This window comes from Cajanus cajan, chromosome 6 (genome assembly GCF_000230855.2).
Source record: "Cajanus cajan strain Asha chromosome 6, NIPB_CcT2T_4, whole genome shotgun sequence".
Taxonomy (NCBI): domain Eukaryota; kingdom Viridiplantae; phylum Streptophyta; class Magnoliopsida; order Fabales; family Fabaceae; genus Cajanus; species Cajanus cajan.
In genome coordinates this window covers 38,830,381-38,848,084 of record NC_138522.1, presented here as the reverse complement: position 1 = coordinate 38,848,084, position 17,704 = coordinate 38,830,381, and the positions used below count along the sequence as shown (strand labels likewise).

The 17,704-nt window shown below is 36.2% G+C and overlaps 4 protein-coding genes across 4 annotated transcripts; all 4 read left to right on the top strand.

The window, feature by feature from the left end:
- The first annotated feature begins 2,254 nt into the window (after positions 1-2,254).
- Positions 2,255-3,276, top strand: LOC109798046 (putative calcium-binding protein CML44). Its single transcript, XM_020358245.3, has one exon. The coding sequence runs from the start codon at positions 2,508-2,510 to the stop codon at positions 2,985-2,987; it is 480 nt and encodes a 159-aa protein (XP_020213834.1). The 5' UTR covers positions 2,255-2,507; the 3' UTR covers positions 2,988-3,276.
- A 3,072-nt stretch (positions 3,277-6,348) lies between these two features.
- LOC145959058 (uncharacterized) lies at positions 6,349-11,509 on the top strand. Its single transcript, XM_083077026.1, has 2 exons — positions 6,349-11,069; positions 11,153-11,509. The coding sequence occupies exon 1, from the start codon at positions 7,232-7,234 to the stop codon at positions 10,400-10,402; it is 3,171 nt and encodes a 1,056-aa protein (XP_082933152.1). The 5' UTR covers positions 6,349-7,231; the 3' UTR covers positions 10,403-11,069; positions 11,153-11,509.
- A 704-nt stretch (positions 11,510-12,213) lies between these two features.
- LOC145959059 (uncharacterized) lies at positions 12,214-13,544 on the top strand. The gene is made up of 6 exons (XM_083077027.1): positions 12,214-12,449; positions 12,523-12,690; positions 12,758-12,862; positions 12,942-13,014; positions 13,095-13,190; positions 13,277-13,544. Exons 1-6 carry the CDS (start codon positions 12,214-12,216, stop codon positions 13,364-13,366), a joined length of 768 nt encoding a protein of 255 aa, XP_082933153.1. The 3' UTR covers positions 13,367-13,544.
- A 2,237-nt stretch (positions 13,545-15,781) lies between these two features.
- On the top strand, positions 15,782-17,236 carry LOC109796268 (uncharacterized). The gene is made up of 2 exons (XM_083076198.1): positions 15,782-16,987; positions 17,102-17,236. The coding sequence occupies exons 1-2, from the start codon at positions 15,782-15,784 to the stop codon at positions 17,234-17,236; spliced, it is 1,341 nt and encodes a 446-aa protein (XP_082932324.1).
- Positions 17,237-17,704: the final 468 nt, after the last annotated feature.

The window sequence follows — 17,704 nt, the reverse complement described above, 5'->3', positions numbered from 1 at the left end:
TCCATGATCCAAGGGAAAATAATACCAAGGACATTTCTCTCGATTATATTTTAAATTCGAAAATACATAATTGTTTTCAATTGTGATGTATCTGATGCTTCTGTGAACGATCACTGGATCTGCTCATGCGTCAACTTAATCCAACCTATTCTCAACATGTTGAGAAATGAGTTGGGATGGATCCATTTTTTTTTAGTTGAAAATTTCATTCTATCTAACCGTGAAGGATTGCTGGATTGCAGGTTGGATTGTGGACCCGCCAATCTATCAAAAAAATTATAAGTTATTTTTTATTTGTCTTAAATTATCTTCAATTTTTATAATAAAATATAATTAAAAAGAGAAAAAAAATGTTACAAAATTAAAAATGATTCAAATGTTCAATGAATTGTGTATTTAATAAATCTATCAACAATATTAAAGCAAGTTCATAGTATAATTGGAAATAAATTCATCAACAATAATAAAATAAGTACAAAATATAATTACAAACAAGCCTTAATAAATAAATAAATTACAAATAAAATACTATAAAGTATAAATTAATGTCAGTAAATAAAAAGATAATTTATTTTGCTTGTATTTTCGATTTTTTAAGAGAAATTAGTCACTATTTTTAATTATAAATATTTTGATACTAGTACTATTACATTAATCATTCGTTTTTTTTTTTAATTTGGTTACAATTTATCATTTTATCTTCTAAAGGAATCTCTCGCCTTAAGAAAGTCAACTATAAAATTCATTATTAAAGGTATGGTGAAACAGAAATTTCTTATCCTCTCTGCAACAAAAAGAAAAAAAAAAAAGTTGAAATGGAAACTATACAAGCTTTCTTAAAGGGAAAACAAATCGTGCACTAAACTGATTTAGACTTTTGTTTAAAATTTTTGTTGTTGCAAACGTGAAATTTGTGCTTCCTAGAGGCAAAAAAATCTTCCTTGTGCCAAATGAGTGTTTGGAGTAGGCATGGCAACGGGGCAGGGCGGAGCGGGTTTTACGTTCCCCGTCCCCGCTCCTGATACCTGCCGGGGATAAAATTTGTGTCTCCATTCCCGTTCTTGCTCTTTTTTTTTATAAATAAATATAAACAATTTTAAAAAAAAAATAAAAGAAAAGTAAAATAATATAAATTTTTACATATAAATATTTATAATTTTGGTTTATATATATATAAATAATTTTTTAATTATATTATTAAGCGGGACGAGGACGGGAGCGGGTATGGGGGCGGGGGCGGGGTAGGTATTAACATTCCCGTCCTCGCGCCCGCCCCCGATTTTATCAATCGGGGAAATCTGAACCCGAACCCGAACCCGATCCCGATAAATACGAGTTTTTCCTATCCAAATCGGAGCGGGTTCAGGCGGGTATCCATGGAGGCGGGTTAGATTGCCATGCCTAGTTTGGAGGACATCCCAAAAAGCTTAAAATGAACAAGATGTAATCGATTATTGAGTAAGGGGGAGTGTCTCGTATCATTTGTATTCAATTTTGCCGAAACAAATGCGAATATCCTTGTTTGAAATCAGCAAATTCAAAGGGCCAAAGTGGCCTTTTACACGAAAAGACACCGAGGTTGGTAAGACACACGCACTCAACGCGCATCACATTAATTTGTTCCTTTGTTTACTCCCAATAATAATAATAATAATAATGATAATAATATAGGCAGCGCAACATTCATATGCTTCACATAACGGGAAATTACACTTATGCGACCTCAGGCTCACAACAACCGCCATTTAAACCGTGCTCAAGTTGAAAAGTTACAACTGTTCAGGGTTCTCGTTTCAGTTTGACTTCCAATGCCCCAACTAAAGTTTCTTTTTTTTTTCTATAACCCCAACTAGCTCAAGTCGACAACCATTATAATTAGTTTACCCAAAAAAAATGTCATGTTAGTTTCAACAATTTTTTCCCCACAAAGATTAATTGTACAACATATGTTGATTAATAATAAATAAATAAAAAAGACATACCCAATTGCTAGAACCTACATGAGTCGCTTTCAGAGAAAAGACCACGATTCATCAAAGAAAAGAAGTGCGAAACTTCGTGCAAATTGCCTTGAGCTTAATTAGACCATTCCCCTCCGCAATCCGCATCATTGATCAAATCGTAAACGAATTTTCAAGTCCACCTGTGAGTTATTCCCGTACACAAAGGACAACTTTTATAAAATATAAACCACAACATCCACGCATGTTACCTTTATTATTTATTCATATATTTAGAATTTACAAATACAACAAAAAATCGCATATACATGTTAGTTTTCACGCGTACCTAAGCTGGTTTAGCCATAGTTAATTCACTTCACATATTATTCATCTCTCTGACAGTATCTCACATGTTTCATACATATATATATATATATATATATATATATATATATATATATATATATATACGTGTTAGGAGTTTTGGTGACTAATAATATTTAGAACCAAAATAAGAGCAGAGAGTAGTGTATCATATTGAATATCCATTCATCCTTTAGATTTATGTTATTATCTGACAACATGTGTCTCCTAACCCCAAGTGACTTGCATCGTATTTTTGAGAAACTGGACGTGAATAACGACGGATTGGTGTGCCTTGAGGAGCTGAACAGGCTGCTCCAGATGACAGGTAATTCTTGCCATTACAGCTTAGAAGAGTTGGAATCTCTAGTGGAAAAGAAGAGCCTCGGTTTCAGCGAGTTTTTGTTCTTCTACAACTCTATATCGGAGCAGAAGAATGGAGAGAGTAGAGGAGGTGAAGACACTGAGGAGTTGGAGAGCGATCTGGTGAAGACTTTCAAGGTGTTTGACTTGGATGGTGATGGTTTCATCACAAGCCAAGAGCTTGAGTGCGTCTTGAAGAGGCTTGGCTTGTGGGATGGCAAGGATTGCAGAACCATGATTCGGTTCTATGACACCAATTTGGATGGACGCCTTGATTTTCAGGAGTTCAAGACCATGATGTTGCTTACCAAAGCTTGATCCTCATTCATTCTTCTCCTAATCTATCTCTGCTCGCAATCTCAACATGTCATTCACGTCTGAATAGAACTCTCACAAACCAATCATGTTAGGTGTACATACGTATGTTTTAAGGTTGTGTATGTGTATGTTATTGATACTCATTCTCTCTGCTGCATGCATGTTTGTAAGTCTATTGTTGTTTAGATTAGTTAATTAACCTAATGGTACTAGTGCTGTTTCAAGTGATCCATCCACTTATCCTTTTGTTTGATTCTGAGGCAAGAAAATGAAATTTTTTAAATTTAAGTATTAAAGCAAATAAATAAAAAGAGAAATTTAGATTATTCAATTTAGAGTAGATCATAAGTTTTATGAGATTGCATGTACTTCTTTTGTGTTGTTTCTGGAGCAAAATCTTAGTCATTAGATTTACATTTGCAGCAAAAACAAATGATGTTTATCAAAGATTAAAATATATTAAAAAAAAAATTATATGGTGATGTAGGAGCTGTCCAAACAATTATTTTTTTTCTTTTTCAAATAATTAAAGAAGCTATTCTAATATTAAAGAATATATAGGCGTAGTATTTTTTAAATAATTAAAGATATCTATGTAATATAGTCTTGCTGGTCTTAACACACCCTCTTTGGTTTTATTGATGATGAAAATTAAGGAGATGAGAGAAATCATAAAAAGTTAGTTGAAGAAGTTGTATATGGTTGAAGAGTTCAAAAATACAAGTTAAAGATGATAGTATAAACAGCCTATGTTGAAGAGTTTCGTTTACACAACGGATGAAAGCATGTACGACTTTAAATGGCTGTTCGTGTCACGTGGGGGTCATATAGTTTTTTCTTGTCTACTTTAAACCCTTTTCACATTAAAATAAATAAATAAACAAAAAGTCTTCTCTATATTTTCTTTATCTTAAAAGAAAAGAATAATATTTTCTTCATTCATACTCGATATTCATCTATACTTGGAAAAGGAAAGAGAAGAGATGTAATAGATGATTAATTATATTTTTTATAATAAGAAAAGATTCAAGGAATAAACATTTAACTAAAATGATCGGTTTATTTTTTATAAAAATTAATCATTTATAAAATCAGTGCATCAATAATATAGTTAAAAATATATATATATATATTAAATAAAAATACGAAAGACGTGTTATAAAATGATCTCGGTATTCCACCATCTTCTAGAGGCAAATTTTATTATTGCCTTTAGCTATCAATGAAAGGATTATTTTTTTATATTTACTTATTAAAAAAGTCTACGCTAGCAAAGACTTATTAAAATTAATAATAATGACTTAGCTTGGGTCACATATCAACGATTGGATTTTTCTAAACCCTTGGGCGGTGGCAATATGTCATAATGTTCAAAAAAACTAATTATTGTTTGTTAAATTATATATGGTTAAAATATTTTTTTAATTTTTATATTTTTAGTCATTATATTTATTTTTATTAATATATTTTAATTTTATAATTAATATAGATTTTTTAATTAAGTCTTTATATTTATATTTTTAGTTTTTTTTATCATTTTAATATTTGTTATTAACTATTTTTTTTTAACTCTATCTCTTTTGTATTGATGTGACATTATATTAATTTAAATTTGTATAATTTATATCAAATTTATTTTGTTTGATTACTTTAAATTAAGTTTCTTGATATTTCATATCTCTTTCAGTCTTTTGTATCATCATCTGCACTTTTATTGTTAAGGAATTTTCTTTTATTCTTATAAAATTGAAGACATTTACTAAATTAATACAAAACAAATAAGGTTATAAAAAAATTTAAAAAAAAATTAAAGTATAAAAATTCTATTTAAAATTATGAAAATTAAAAATATTGAAAAATAAGTATAAAAACTTAAAAATATTCTTTTAAAATTATAAAAACTAAAAGATAAAATAAATAAAACTATAGAAATTAAAAAATATATATTTTATCAATTATATATTTATACTGTACTTCAAGAAATAAAGAAATACATTTTGTTTTGTGTCACACATTTATACAATGTAAGGTATAAAAATTAAATACTTTAGATTTGAAATTCGTCTTTTAAGTCAGTTTACCAGTTATATAATTTAATATTTATCTAATAATTTAAGCAATGTTAACGATAGTTAACACCAATAATTCATTACTTAAGAAATTGATTCAAATATGATTTTCGATTTGAAATGCAATCGCGTTCAAAGATGTCATTTTATTCTTATAGAAACAACCCTATAAAAAAAATTACACTTCCTTATTAAATTATAAAAGAAAAAAAAATGAAGTGATAGGCTTAATTTTATTTTAGTTTTTTCTCTAAAAGAAAAAAATACGTAAGTTCAAACACTCTTTATATAAAAGTTCTTTAAAAAAAAGTAACATATTTTCTTAAGAGAAATAGCGAAAATAAAGAATATTTAGAAAGGTGTTATAAAAACAAATAGAAAGGCTAATTGGAAGAACTTTTGTAAAGGCAAATTAGAATAGCTTTGCAGAAATTCATGTGGAGCTTTTTTTAGGGTAGCCCAGTTCTCACTTCAAATCATGTATACTTATATTTATATTTTTTTTTATTTCATTGTTGTATATTTTATTGTATATCTCTAATTTTTATTTTTTAGGAGATTTTTTTATATTATATAGTCTCCTACCTTCTTAAACATGATCTCTTATAAATTACTAGAATTAGTCTAATAATTGGGTGAAGAGAGATTTGAATAATTAGAAACATGACGATCTAGGTTCAATCTTTATTACGACCATTTTTATAATTTTTCATATTTAAAAAAAAAAATGGTCTCTTATAACTCCAATGAATCCGGATTGCGTAGAGTAACTAGGTCGGCCACAATAGTTTGAAATTGATTGTTTAGAATTTAGATGACATTATTTAGTTTTACAACATTAACGTCATCGGGTCATAGAACATATATATTCCATGTGCAACGTAGGATACTTTCCTTTAGTTGCATTTTCTTGAACAACATATAATTTTAAAATACATTTCTATGGTCTACTTTCTCTTAGCATTAAATAAATGCCTCGGGTGCCGCAAGGACATAAATGAGAATTTAAATTTGATCAATTATCATCTTGATGTTTTATTAATGCACTATTATTTAATAATGAATTGACACATCATTAAATAAAATTAAATTTTTTTGGTGTATCCTCTTGGATATTAATTTGATATAGAGGGCAAATATCCTCTTGGACATTGGTCATGCTGTACAGACATGTCGAGTATGAATATATGATGATAAGTAATAAATTGGGTAAACCTTAAACATAAAAGTGTGATTATGCTAAATTTTAAGTGATACATATGTTATAGGTACATATGTATATCTTGAATCACATGTAATTCCTTTTTCCAATTTATAAATTATGAAATATTTTTAATATGTATAATATTTTGTTTGGATTACTACTTGACAAAAATGAGTGGTTAGAATATGACGAAGATATATGGTGTACGTCGCAAACCACAAACACCAACGTTGTAAAAATGCGGTGGCAGTTTCATAAATAAGTGGAAACTAATTTACGTCGGGTCTCTCGTAGACCGACGTAAATTAGGTAATTTACGTCGGGTACCTCTATTCCGACGTAAATTTACGTCGGTTCCCTTTAGTCTGACGTAAATTTACGTCGGTCCCACCCACGTCCGACGTAAATTTACGTCGGAGTCCACCAAGGCCGACGTAAATTTACGTCGGCGAAGCCTTATCCGACGTAATAGTTCTCCTATATTGCCCCCAAAGTCCCATTTTCATTCCCGCGCTCACAGTTTATACGAAATCCTCTGAATTACTTGAGTCTCCCTCTGCGTTTACGGCTACATTCAACGTATCCAAGTTTGTAAGTGTCAGCACGTTGGTCGTTTGAGGTTAGTTTGTTGTCCCCGTAATTTATTTGTTTTTTTTTTGCTATTTGTTCCTCTGGAACGGCCCGTTCTGCAAGGAGAACGGGCCGTTCTCCTTGCAGAACGGGCCGTTCTGCAAGCAGTACGGGTCGTACTGCATGGAGAACGGCCCGTTCTGCTGGAATTTTTTTTGTTGTAATTTGTTGATCTGGAACGTCCCGTTCTAGTTTCAGTACGGGTCGTTCCAGATGCATTAAAGAAGAGACTTTTTTAGGCATTGACCTTTAGTTTACCATCGATTTTTTAGGGTTGTAGTTTAGGTTAAAAAAATTATGAATAACTGAGTCAATAGTTAATTTGTGTTAATATATAGATAATGAATCGAAGTTGGATGAATGCAAGTCGCATTAGTCAAGAGTACAGAAATGGAGTTGAAGAGTTCTTACAATTTGCAAGAGAAAATGGGAAACCCATCAAAGGGGCATATTATTGTCCATGTGTTCGATGTTTGAATCAGATACGTCAAGAAGTTGGAGAAATACGTGATCACCTGTTTATATATGGTATTGTGAAGAGTTATACAGTATGGACATGGCACGGAGAAATATTAGACATTCCAACAATGTCAACAACTGAAAATTTTGAAGGGATGAACGATAACTTAGAAGAGATGATACGTGATGTTGGTGAAGAAAATTTTGAAAGAGCACATGTGTATGATACCTTAAAGTCTGATTTTGAGCAACCATTATACCCAGGATGCAGTATGTTTACAAGATTATCAGCAACTTTAAAATTGTTTAGTTTAAAAGCAAGAAATGGTTGGACTGATAAAAGTTTCACAGAATTGTTGGAGTTATTGAAGGAGATGCTTCCAGAAGATAACACGTTACCTAATCGCAACTATGAGGCAAAAAAGATACTATGTCCAATGGGTTTGGAGTATAAGAAGATACACGCGTGCCCTAATGATTGCATATTATATACAAATGATTTTGCTACACTGAAAGTGTGTCCCACATGTGGATTGTCGCGGTTCAAAAAGAAAATTGATGGAAGTAATGGTGAGGAAGAAATAGAGGGTCCCCCTGCTAAGGTCTTATGGTATTTGCCAATAATACCTAGGTTTAAAAGATTGTTTGCCATTAAAGAAGATGCAAAAAACCTCACATGGCATGAAAATGGTAGAAAATGTGACAACTTTCTTCGACATCCAGCTGATTCTCCGCAATGGAAGAGGATTGATGAAACATTTCCAGAATTTGGTGCAGAGTCAAGAAACTTGAGAATTGGTTTAGCTACAGATGGCATGAATCCTTATGGGAACTTAAGTAGTAAACATTGTTCATGGCCAGTTTTGTTGGTCATTTATAATTTGCCTCCTTGGCTATGCATGAAGAGAAAATATATTATGTTGTCTATGATGATATCAGGTCCCCGACAACCAGGAAATGACATAGATGTGTATCTTAGTCCATTGATTGATGACTTGAAAATGTTATGGGACACAGGAGTGGAGGTGTTTGATGCATATCGTGAAGAAAAATTTACCATGCGTGCAATGTTATTTTGCACAATAAATGATTTTCCAGCATATGGTAACCTGAGTGGGTATAGTGTGAAGGGTCATTATGCATGTCCTATATGTGAAGAAAACACAAGTTATACCCAATTGAAACATGGGCAAAAGACTGCGTACACTAGGCATCGTAAGTTTCTTGTTCGTAGTCATCCATACCGTAGATTGAAGAAAGCATTCAATGGATGTCAAGAGGATGAAATTGCCTCGACACCGCGCAATGGTGAAGAAGTATATCAACGGGTGAAGAACATTAACATTGTGTTCGGAAAGACGCAAAAGAAGTCAACTGAGAGAAATATCTGGAAGAAACGATCAATATTCTTTATTCTTCCTTACTGGTGCAAGTTAGATGTTAGACACTGCATAGATGTGATGCATGTGGAGAAAAATGTTTGTGATAGTGTAATTGGGACATTGCTAAACATCAAAGGAAAGACTAAAGATGGAGTGAAAGCACGACAAGATTTGGTGGACATGGGTATACGTTATGAGTTGCATCCTCAGTCTATTGGAAGACGCACTTACTTGCCTCCAGCTTGTCATACTCTATCAAAGAAAGAAAAAAAAAGCTTTTGTGAGTGCTTAAGCAGTGTGAAAGTTCCACAAGGGTACTCCTCAAATGTTAAGAGTCTGGTGTCTATGCAAGATTTGAAGTTGATTGGTTTAAAGTCTCACGATTGTCATGTGTTAATGCAACAACTTTTGCCTGTGGCTATTCGTAACATTTTACCATCTTCTGTTAGAGTTGCTATTACTCGATTGTGTTTATTCTTCAATGCCATTTGCAACAAAGTAATTGACCCTATAAAGTTAGATGAGTTAGAAAATGAAGCAATCACAATCTTGTGTCAATTGGAAATGTATTTTCCACCTTCATTTTTTGATATCATGGTGCATTTGATAGTTCATTTGGTTAGGGAGATTCGATTGTGTGGCCCGGTTTATCTTAGATGGATGTACCCTGTTGAGAGATATATGAAGATCTTAAAAGGATATGTCAAGAATCAATACCGCCCAGAAGCCTCTATTGTGGAGAGGTACATTGCAGAAGAAGCCATTGAGTTTTGTTCAGGGTACATGTCGAAATCAGAACCAATAGGAATTCCCAAGACTCGACATGATGGGAAACAATTTGGTAAGGGTAGTCGAAGTTTAAAGATTAGAACTGTGAGTCGAACAGAAGTTGACCAAGCACATTTGTACATATTGAACAACACTGATGAAGTAATTCCTTACATATCAGAACACATAGATGAAATCAAGATAGCACACCCTCGGATGACTGAGAAATGGGTATTGAATGAACATAACAAGAGTTTTTTAGCTTGGTTTAAGAAAAAGGTTTATGGTGAGGTTAATGCTTCTGATACACTTTTGAGACTCGCGCGTGGGCCTAACAACGATGTCATTACATTTGGTGGGTATGACATTAACAAATATTGTTTCTATACAAAAATAGAAGATGACAAAAGTAGAGTACAAAATAGTGGGGTTACAATTCAGGCTGAGGCTGTGCACTTTGCTAGTTCAAAAGATAAAAATCCCATTACAGCATCCATGAGTTATTTCGGAGTCATAGAAGACATATGGGAAATTGATTATGTTACGTTTAGAGTGCCTGTGTTCAAGTGTAAATGGGTTGATGGCAATACAGGTGTGCGGACAGATGATTTAGGGTTTACTTTGGTTGATTTGAATAAGGTCGGCTATAAGGATGAACCTTTTATTATGGCATATCAAGCAAGACAAATTTTTTATGTAAAGGATCCATGTAATGAGAAATGGTCAGTGGTCCTCGAAGGAAGAACCATGCATGGAACTCACGAAGATGAGTCTCTAGATATGCATGAGACACCGTCTTTTTCAAGCAGATCATTTGGTCCTATTGCGGACAATGAAGTGGACGAAATACATGCTATTCGAAGTGACCATGCTGAAGGAATATGGGAAAACATTCCAACCTAATAGGTTTCTGTTTATGTATTATTTGTTTTTTATTAGTTATTTTGTTGCTATATTGTTATTATCTTTTTTACTTTATTTGTCTATTCAATTAATTCATTGTTTTAATAATGACAGTTTAATTTTTTCAGGATTATGGAGGATTCTGGGTCTGGCAGTGGAAGGAGGGAAGGTAGATCTGTCACTCGATTGTCTGGGTTGACAGCTGGGCGCATTGCCAAGGAGAGGACACCGGTTGAGGTGGATCCTCGTTCTGGCAAGGCATCAGGCCCAAATGCTGCCAAGTTTAAGAGCTATTTGGGAGTCCTAGCTCGACGACATGTTTCTATTATCATTCCATCATGGGATGACGTTCAGGAGGTTGACAAGAACCTCATGTGGCAGGATATTCAGGTATATACTTTCACATCCTTTCAATATTATATAACTTAAATACATTATTTATTATTTGTTGTTATTTTCATAGCAAAATTTTGACATTCCCAACACTGAGGGCATGAGGAGGAAGATGTTATCTTCCCTTGCCAGCAGGTGGAGAGACTTCAAGACTTTCTTGACACGGGAGTATGTATTTGGAGAGCGCCAAAATGAGACTCCCTGTCTAAAGTACCAGATCACTGATGAGGAGTGGATGCAATTTTGTGCCACTCGATTGGACCCTTCGTGGCAGGTTAGTTATTGATAACTTTTACATTGACACAAATACTTAAGGTATATTTTAATTTATCTCATTTTTTTTTTGTATTATTGCAGGCTAAAAGAATAGCTGCCCAAGAACGACAAGCCAAGAATGATGCACCCCATCTATTGTCAAGAGGGGGATATGAAAGAAAAAAAAAAGCAAATGAAGAAGGCTAGGGCACAGGCAGCAGGGGTTGAGGATGCTGACCGTGTGGAGTCACCTCCCCGCCATGAGATGTGGATAGCAGCCCGGACAAAACCAGATGGGCAAATGACTTCTGAGTCTGCAAGGGTCGTTGCTAATAAAATAGTAAGTAAAAATATACAAATTAAGACTCTTCATTTCAACTCATTTAATTCATAAGATTTTTTAATCTTCCTTATTGTTGCAGGAGGATTTAGTTGAGCAGAGCACCCAGGGCTCATTTGTTTCCGATGGTCGGAATGATATCCTCACAACGGCCATAGGAAAGCCAGAGCACGGAGGTCGTGTGCGTGGTGTTGGTGGTTCTTGGAGCCACCGAGATTTCTTTGGTGGCCGATCATCGAGGAGCACTGTCGACTCTTGCAGTCAAGAGGTTATACAGAAATTGGAGCAGAGATTGGAGATGCAGTTTGAAGAGAAACTGAAGAATATTGAAAAACAGTTTGAAGAGAAGTTTGAACTTTTGGCTCGTTCTCAGCAACAGACTGCAGTTGCTCATGATGGTGTTCGAGTCAGCACTAAAGGGAGTTGTGCTGCTCCAAATTTCTCAGGGGAACATGCTCACACTGATGTACCAAACCAGTGCGAGTTATATGTTGAGGATGACCCCCCACGGTTAGTGGCTATTGGTCGAGTATTTGAGGGTGGCTCAACCATCCATGGTGTCCCTCTACAGCCAGACTGGACACGGGTTGTGGTTGACCAAGTTCAAGATGCTGTTGCTCCAGTGCCTTTGCCCAATACAGAGGTTCAACTAGTGGGGCAGGCAACCGGCACATTCTTAGCTTGGCCAAAATGTTTGGTCATGCCGCTTTCAGCACGGGCAAAGGTAATTATATTATTGCTCTTTTAGATTCTTATAATTCTATTATTGTTTAACTAATTTTGATTATTTCTTTAGGATTTTATCGATCGTGGTAAGGAGGTCATGAGAGAACCTCATGTTCATGATGCTAATATCGCAGAAGTTGAGGATGATCCCATATCTAAGCTTCTAATCAAATTACCACGATTAAAGAAGCAACCAATTCAATTGCAGTGGGACATTAGAGTTTTTGGAGTTGATAGCTCTGATGTTCCACTATACATATCTCTGCCTGATGCATTAGAGATTGTTGGGGGAAACTCCATGTTAAATATATCTGTCATACAGTTGTGGGCCATGTAAGTCATATTTTCTTTTATGAGTCTAAATTTACAATAATTACATTTAACTTATAATAATTATTTGTGTTAGGTACATGGAAAAATTGAGTGTGGAGCAAGCACAAGCAGAAGTATATGGATTTATTGAGCCTCAATCCATCCAAAAATCAGGAAACACTCAGGTCCAGATCCAACAATATATGCAAACATGGATGAGTGACTCAAGAAGACATATATACATGGCTCCATACATTGACGGGTTAGTTTTTTAATTGATTTTTTAATCATGGTAATTTTTTAACTGATTTGTTTGTCATACAATGTAGGTCTCATTGGCAGTTAATGGTAATCATTCCTAAGGAATATACCGTGGTGTGGTTTTGTTCACTTCATCGAAAACCAAGCCAGGAAATTAAAAGCCAATTACATGGGTAACTAAATTTTTTCATTATGTTTTAACACTGTAATTATATATATTGGCTAACATTTATTTTTATTTCAATTAATTAGAATCGTGTCTAGAGCTAATATATTAAGTGGAAGAGCCAGATCATCAAAGTCATTGCATTTCATATACCCTAAGGTTAGCAAATTAATTCATACAGTCAATAATATTTAAATTTATTGACTTTGGAATTAATAGTTATTTGTTTCTCATTTTAGTGTAATAAGCAACAAGACTCGTTTGAATGTGGCTATTACATCATGTATTGGATGAAAGCCATAGTTTCTGCGGGTATTATTTATTCTTGGGCGCAGGTAATTCATATCAAAATTTATTTAACTATATTTACCTTTAGAATAATTAACATTGCATATTAATGACACTTAAATTACCCTTTCAGGTCTTTCAAGATCCATCTCCATTGCCCGAAGATGAGATGCTCAAGATAAGAGAACAATGGGCAACTTTTTTTCTAAGTTTAGTTAGTTAGATATTATGTTTATAGTTTGATAGTTAGTTATTTAGATAGCATTGACAAACATGTTTTATAGCTTTTTTAGGATAATAGGATTTACATTGTCATAATTTATGTTTTTTAAGATTTATATATTATTTTCTTTTTGTCATTCAATTTTGAAATACAATTTGAATTTCTATTCTGGACTGCCTGGTTTAGATTTGGTATTCTGGATTATATTTATATGCAGGTGTTGGGTATATCAATTTACAAACGTTTTTAAAAAAAAAAACTGCCACAATTTACGTCGGACATGGCGTTGTCCGACGTAAATTTACGTCGGGCCTTGCAATGACCGACGTAAATTTACGTCGGACAAGGCCACGTCCGACGTAAATTTGTGGCATGATTTTGACCCTTTTTACGTCGGTCTTAAAAATTTCCCGACGTAAATTTACGTCGTCTTCCAGTGGCGACGTAAATTTACGACTCCAGTATTAACGTCGGACCCTTTTCCAACGTAAAAGGGTCAAAATACACGACGTAAAACACCCTTTGTGTACATGATCCAAAAATTCAAAGAAATTTTAAAGTTTGTCCAAAGTTTATTAGCATGCACACCAAAATGAATTTCAAAGAAAAGGATCAACTTAAAAAATGTGGTTATTGTTAAACTATTGAACATTTAAGAAAAAAAATATTCACAACTACAACAATTACGATTTATATTTTTTTAATATAGTTTGTGTTTGAATAATAAAAAAATTAAGAAATTCATGTAATTATTTTTTTGTAATTTATATTATTTAAAGTCTAATTTATCCTTTAAATTTAATTTACACTTTAAACACTTTTTAATAACATTATACTTTATTCATTTATATATATATATATATATATATATATATATATATATATTAAAATATATTTTTATAAATTAAAACTTAAAGTAAAAAAATTATGAAGACTTTTTAGAATCAATTCAAGACATGAAAGTGACTCTATTAAATTCACTACCATGAAAATTATGAGTATTAATCATTATTCAAACCAAAAAAATATATCATACACATTAAACAAATTATACAAAATTAACCTTTACAACAAATTTAAAGAACATAACTAAATAAAAGAAAATGATTGTACAATTTTTTATAATGATTTATATTTTAAAATAAATTAATAAAATATTTAAATTTATGTATTTACTATTTTATAAATTACTTTATTTAAATTTATTTTGTATTTTATCATTTTAAAAAATATATATTTTTATATATTAAAAATATATTTTTATAAATTTAAATTTAAATTTATACTAACCATATTTCGCACCCGGGCTCCTAGCCCGGATTAGTAATGCAAATAGGTGACCTCGGGCACACGGTGCATGACGTCAGCCCGGTATTTGAGCAAATCATACCTGATTCCGAGGATCTTGTCCCAGACCAGATCCGCCCTTCAATTATATCATATCATATCATGATATGCCTTATCTCAAGCCCAAAAGCCCAAGGCAAACCTAAATCACCTCAAGGTACGTGCATTATATATATGAGACTATTACTCATGCAAACCCTAACTTTGACATCGGAGTCTCTTTTGCAGGTACCTCCCCCATCTTGGAGCACCAATACATCAAGCAAAGGAGGCTCACCGATCTTACTGGACAGATCACCCCTACGACCAAATTCCGGTAAGAACATTTGGCGCCCACCGTGGGGCCGATCAAGACAACTCTTATCGGGCACCTGCATAGTTTCTACTAGAAGCCATATCAGACGAGTGACAGACGACGCAAGCCACTCAATCAACATGGACAGCGACGCTGCAACCCTAAGGCGGCTGATCGACCAAGTTGAGCAGATGCGACAACAGCACGACGCTGACCTTCAAAACATGCGCATCCAGCACGAAAACGACCTTACAGCGATGCAGACCGCTAATGAAGCAGACCTCGCAGCGTTACGTGCCGAGAATGAGCGCATTCGCGCCCAGCTCCCTCGACACCACTTCGAACAACCTCCGCACGAGAGCGACACTCATGAGGAGGAGGCACATTCAGCCTCCCAATCCCGAGCGACGACCAAGGCACCGACTTCACGGCCCGCCACGCACCGGTCTCATGCATCAACGCACAGATCAGGGCAGGGCACTAGCAGGGCCCCCACCCATGTCTCCGAGGGCCAAGAACCCTTCCGCCGTCATCCTTTTGTGGATGGCATCATGGAGACCCCACTGCCCCGCGGGTGGAAGCCCCTCCACCTCGACCGCTAAGACGGCACCACGGACCCCGACGAGCACATCGACTCATACACAACTCAAGTAAACCTTTACACTAACAACAACGCTATATTGTGTAGGGTTTTTCCGACCTCACTCAAGGGACCCGCGCTTCATTGGTACACCCAACTACCAGCCGGATCCATCGACAGCTTTGCCACCTTGATGCGGCGATTCGTGGCACAATACGCCACCAGCCGGCCTCACCACACAACCTTGGCCGCCTTGGCCAACCTCAGGCAGAACGATGATGAATCTCTGCGAGCTTTCATGGAGCGCTTCTCCAACATCTCGGTTCGGATCCGGAATCTAAACCCGGAGGTCGCCCTGCACGCCATGCTCATGGCACTGAAATCCAGATCGTTCGTCGACAGCCTATGCCGCGACGCCCCCCGCGACATGGATGAGCTGCGTGCCTGCGCCGCCAGCTACATTCAGATGGAAGAACACTCGGCCTTCCGCGACCAAGTTCGCGGGAAGGGCCCCGCAAAACCGGAACAGGGCCACAAAGATAAGGTAAAAGTCAATAATGACAGCCAATTCAAGAAGCCAGCCAGAGCCAACAGAAGCGGGAGATATGACTTCTACACTCCCCTAAACGCCCCGAGAGTCCACATCCTGGAAGAAGCCAGTAATAATAACCTACTAGCCCTTCCACCACCCGGCCACACCCCCAACAGCGCCGATCAGTCCAAACACTGTCGGTACCACAGGAACTACGACCACACTACTGACGAGTGCCGCACGCTCCGGGACTGCACCGAAGAGCTCATCCAGGCGGGCCACCTCGGCCACTACATCCAGCGACAGCCAGGTTCCCGAGGTGGCTCTGGAGGCCGGGGACGCGGGAGAGGTCGCGGGTCAGGAGCTCGCACAGATTTACCCACAGGGTCCCAGCAAAATGCTAACGGCGCGATACAGGCCAAAATAAGTCAGGAAACAGCGTCGGCTCCCTTACGGGGAGTAATCAACACGATTGCAGGTGGTTTTGCTGGAAGAGGCGCCAGCAACTCGGCCCGGAAAAGACACTTGCGGAACATTAGCTGCGTCCACTCTACCACCTCGACCCCGCACCCAAGTTCGCCGCCGATCTCCTTCTCCGATGAAGATTACGCCGGCGTCAGCCCTAACCAGGATGACCCCATGGTCATCGTTGTGGAGATAGCCAACTGGAAAGTGCAAAAAACACTCATTGACCAGGGAAGCTCGGCTGACGTCCTGTACTGGCCGACTTTCCTCAAACTAGATGTCCCCCACTCTCTCATTCAACCTCACACGGAGCCCTTAGTCGGCTTCGCGGGAGAACGAGTTCACACTCGGGGATACGTAGACTTGCTGACAACTTTCAGAACGCCACCAGATACAAGGCGGGTCATGGTCCGGTACCTCCTCGTGGAAGCCAACACTTCCTACAACATTATCATCGGGAGGCCAACCTTGAACCAACTCGGAGCGGTAGTGTCAACCCCACACCTCACTATGAAGTTCCCGGGCAAGGACGGTCAGGTCATCTCCGTCAAAGCTAATGAGAAGATAGCTCGGCAATGCTACGCCGAGAGCCTGAAGATCTCCTCGTCGAGCAAGCAAAGTGAGGAGAATCCCCCCACTATAGCTCCCTAAGTTTTTTGCTTAATCTTCTTTTACTTTCAGTACAAACAAGTTGTGCACTCTTTTCCCGCCTCAGTCCTCGACTAAGAGGGTTTTTAACGAGGCACGTAAGAACAAATCAATAAAATTATACGTTTTGCTCAATCCATTTCCTCACGAATTGCTTTTGTAACACTCGAAGTTAAACTGGCCTCTTACATGAAAATCCGGGGTCGAGTACAAACCTCGGGACTCTCAGCGTAAGGTCGAATTCGAACCTTAATTACGTTGTTCATTTTAAAGCGAGGTCGAACACGAACCTCGAACATGAAAATTCGGGGTCGAGTACGAACCTCGGGACTCTCAGCATAAGGTCGAATTCGAACCTTAATTACGTTGTTCATTTTAAAGCGAGGTCGAACACGAACCTCGAACATGAAAATCCGGGGTCGAACACGAACCTTGGGACTCTCAGCATAAGGTCGAATTCGAACTTTAATT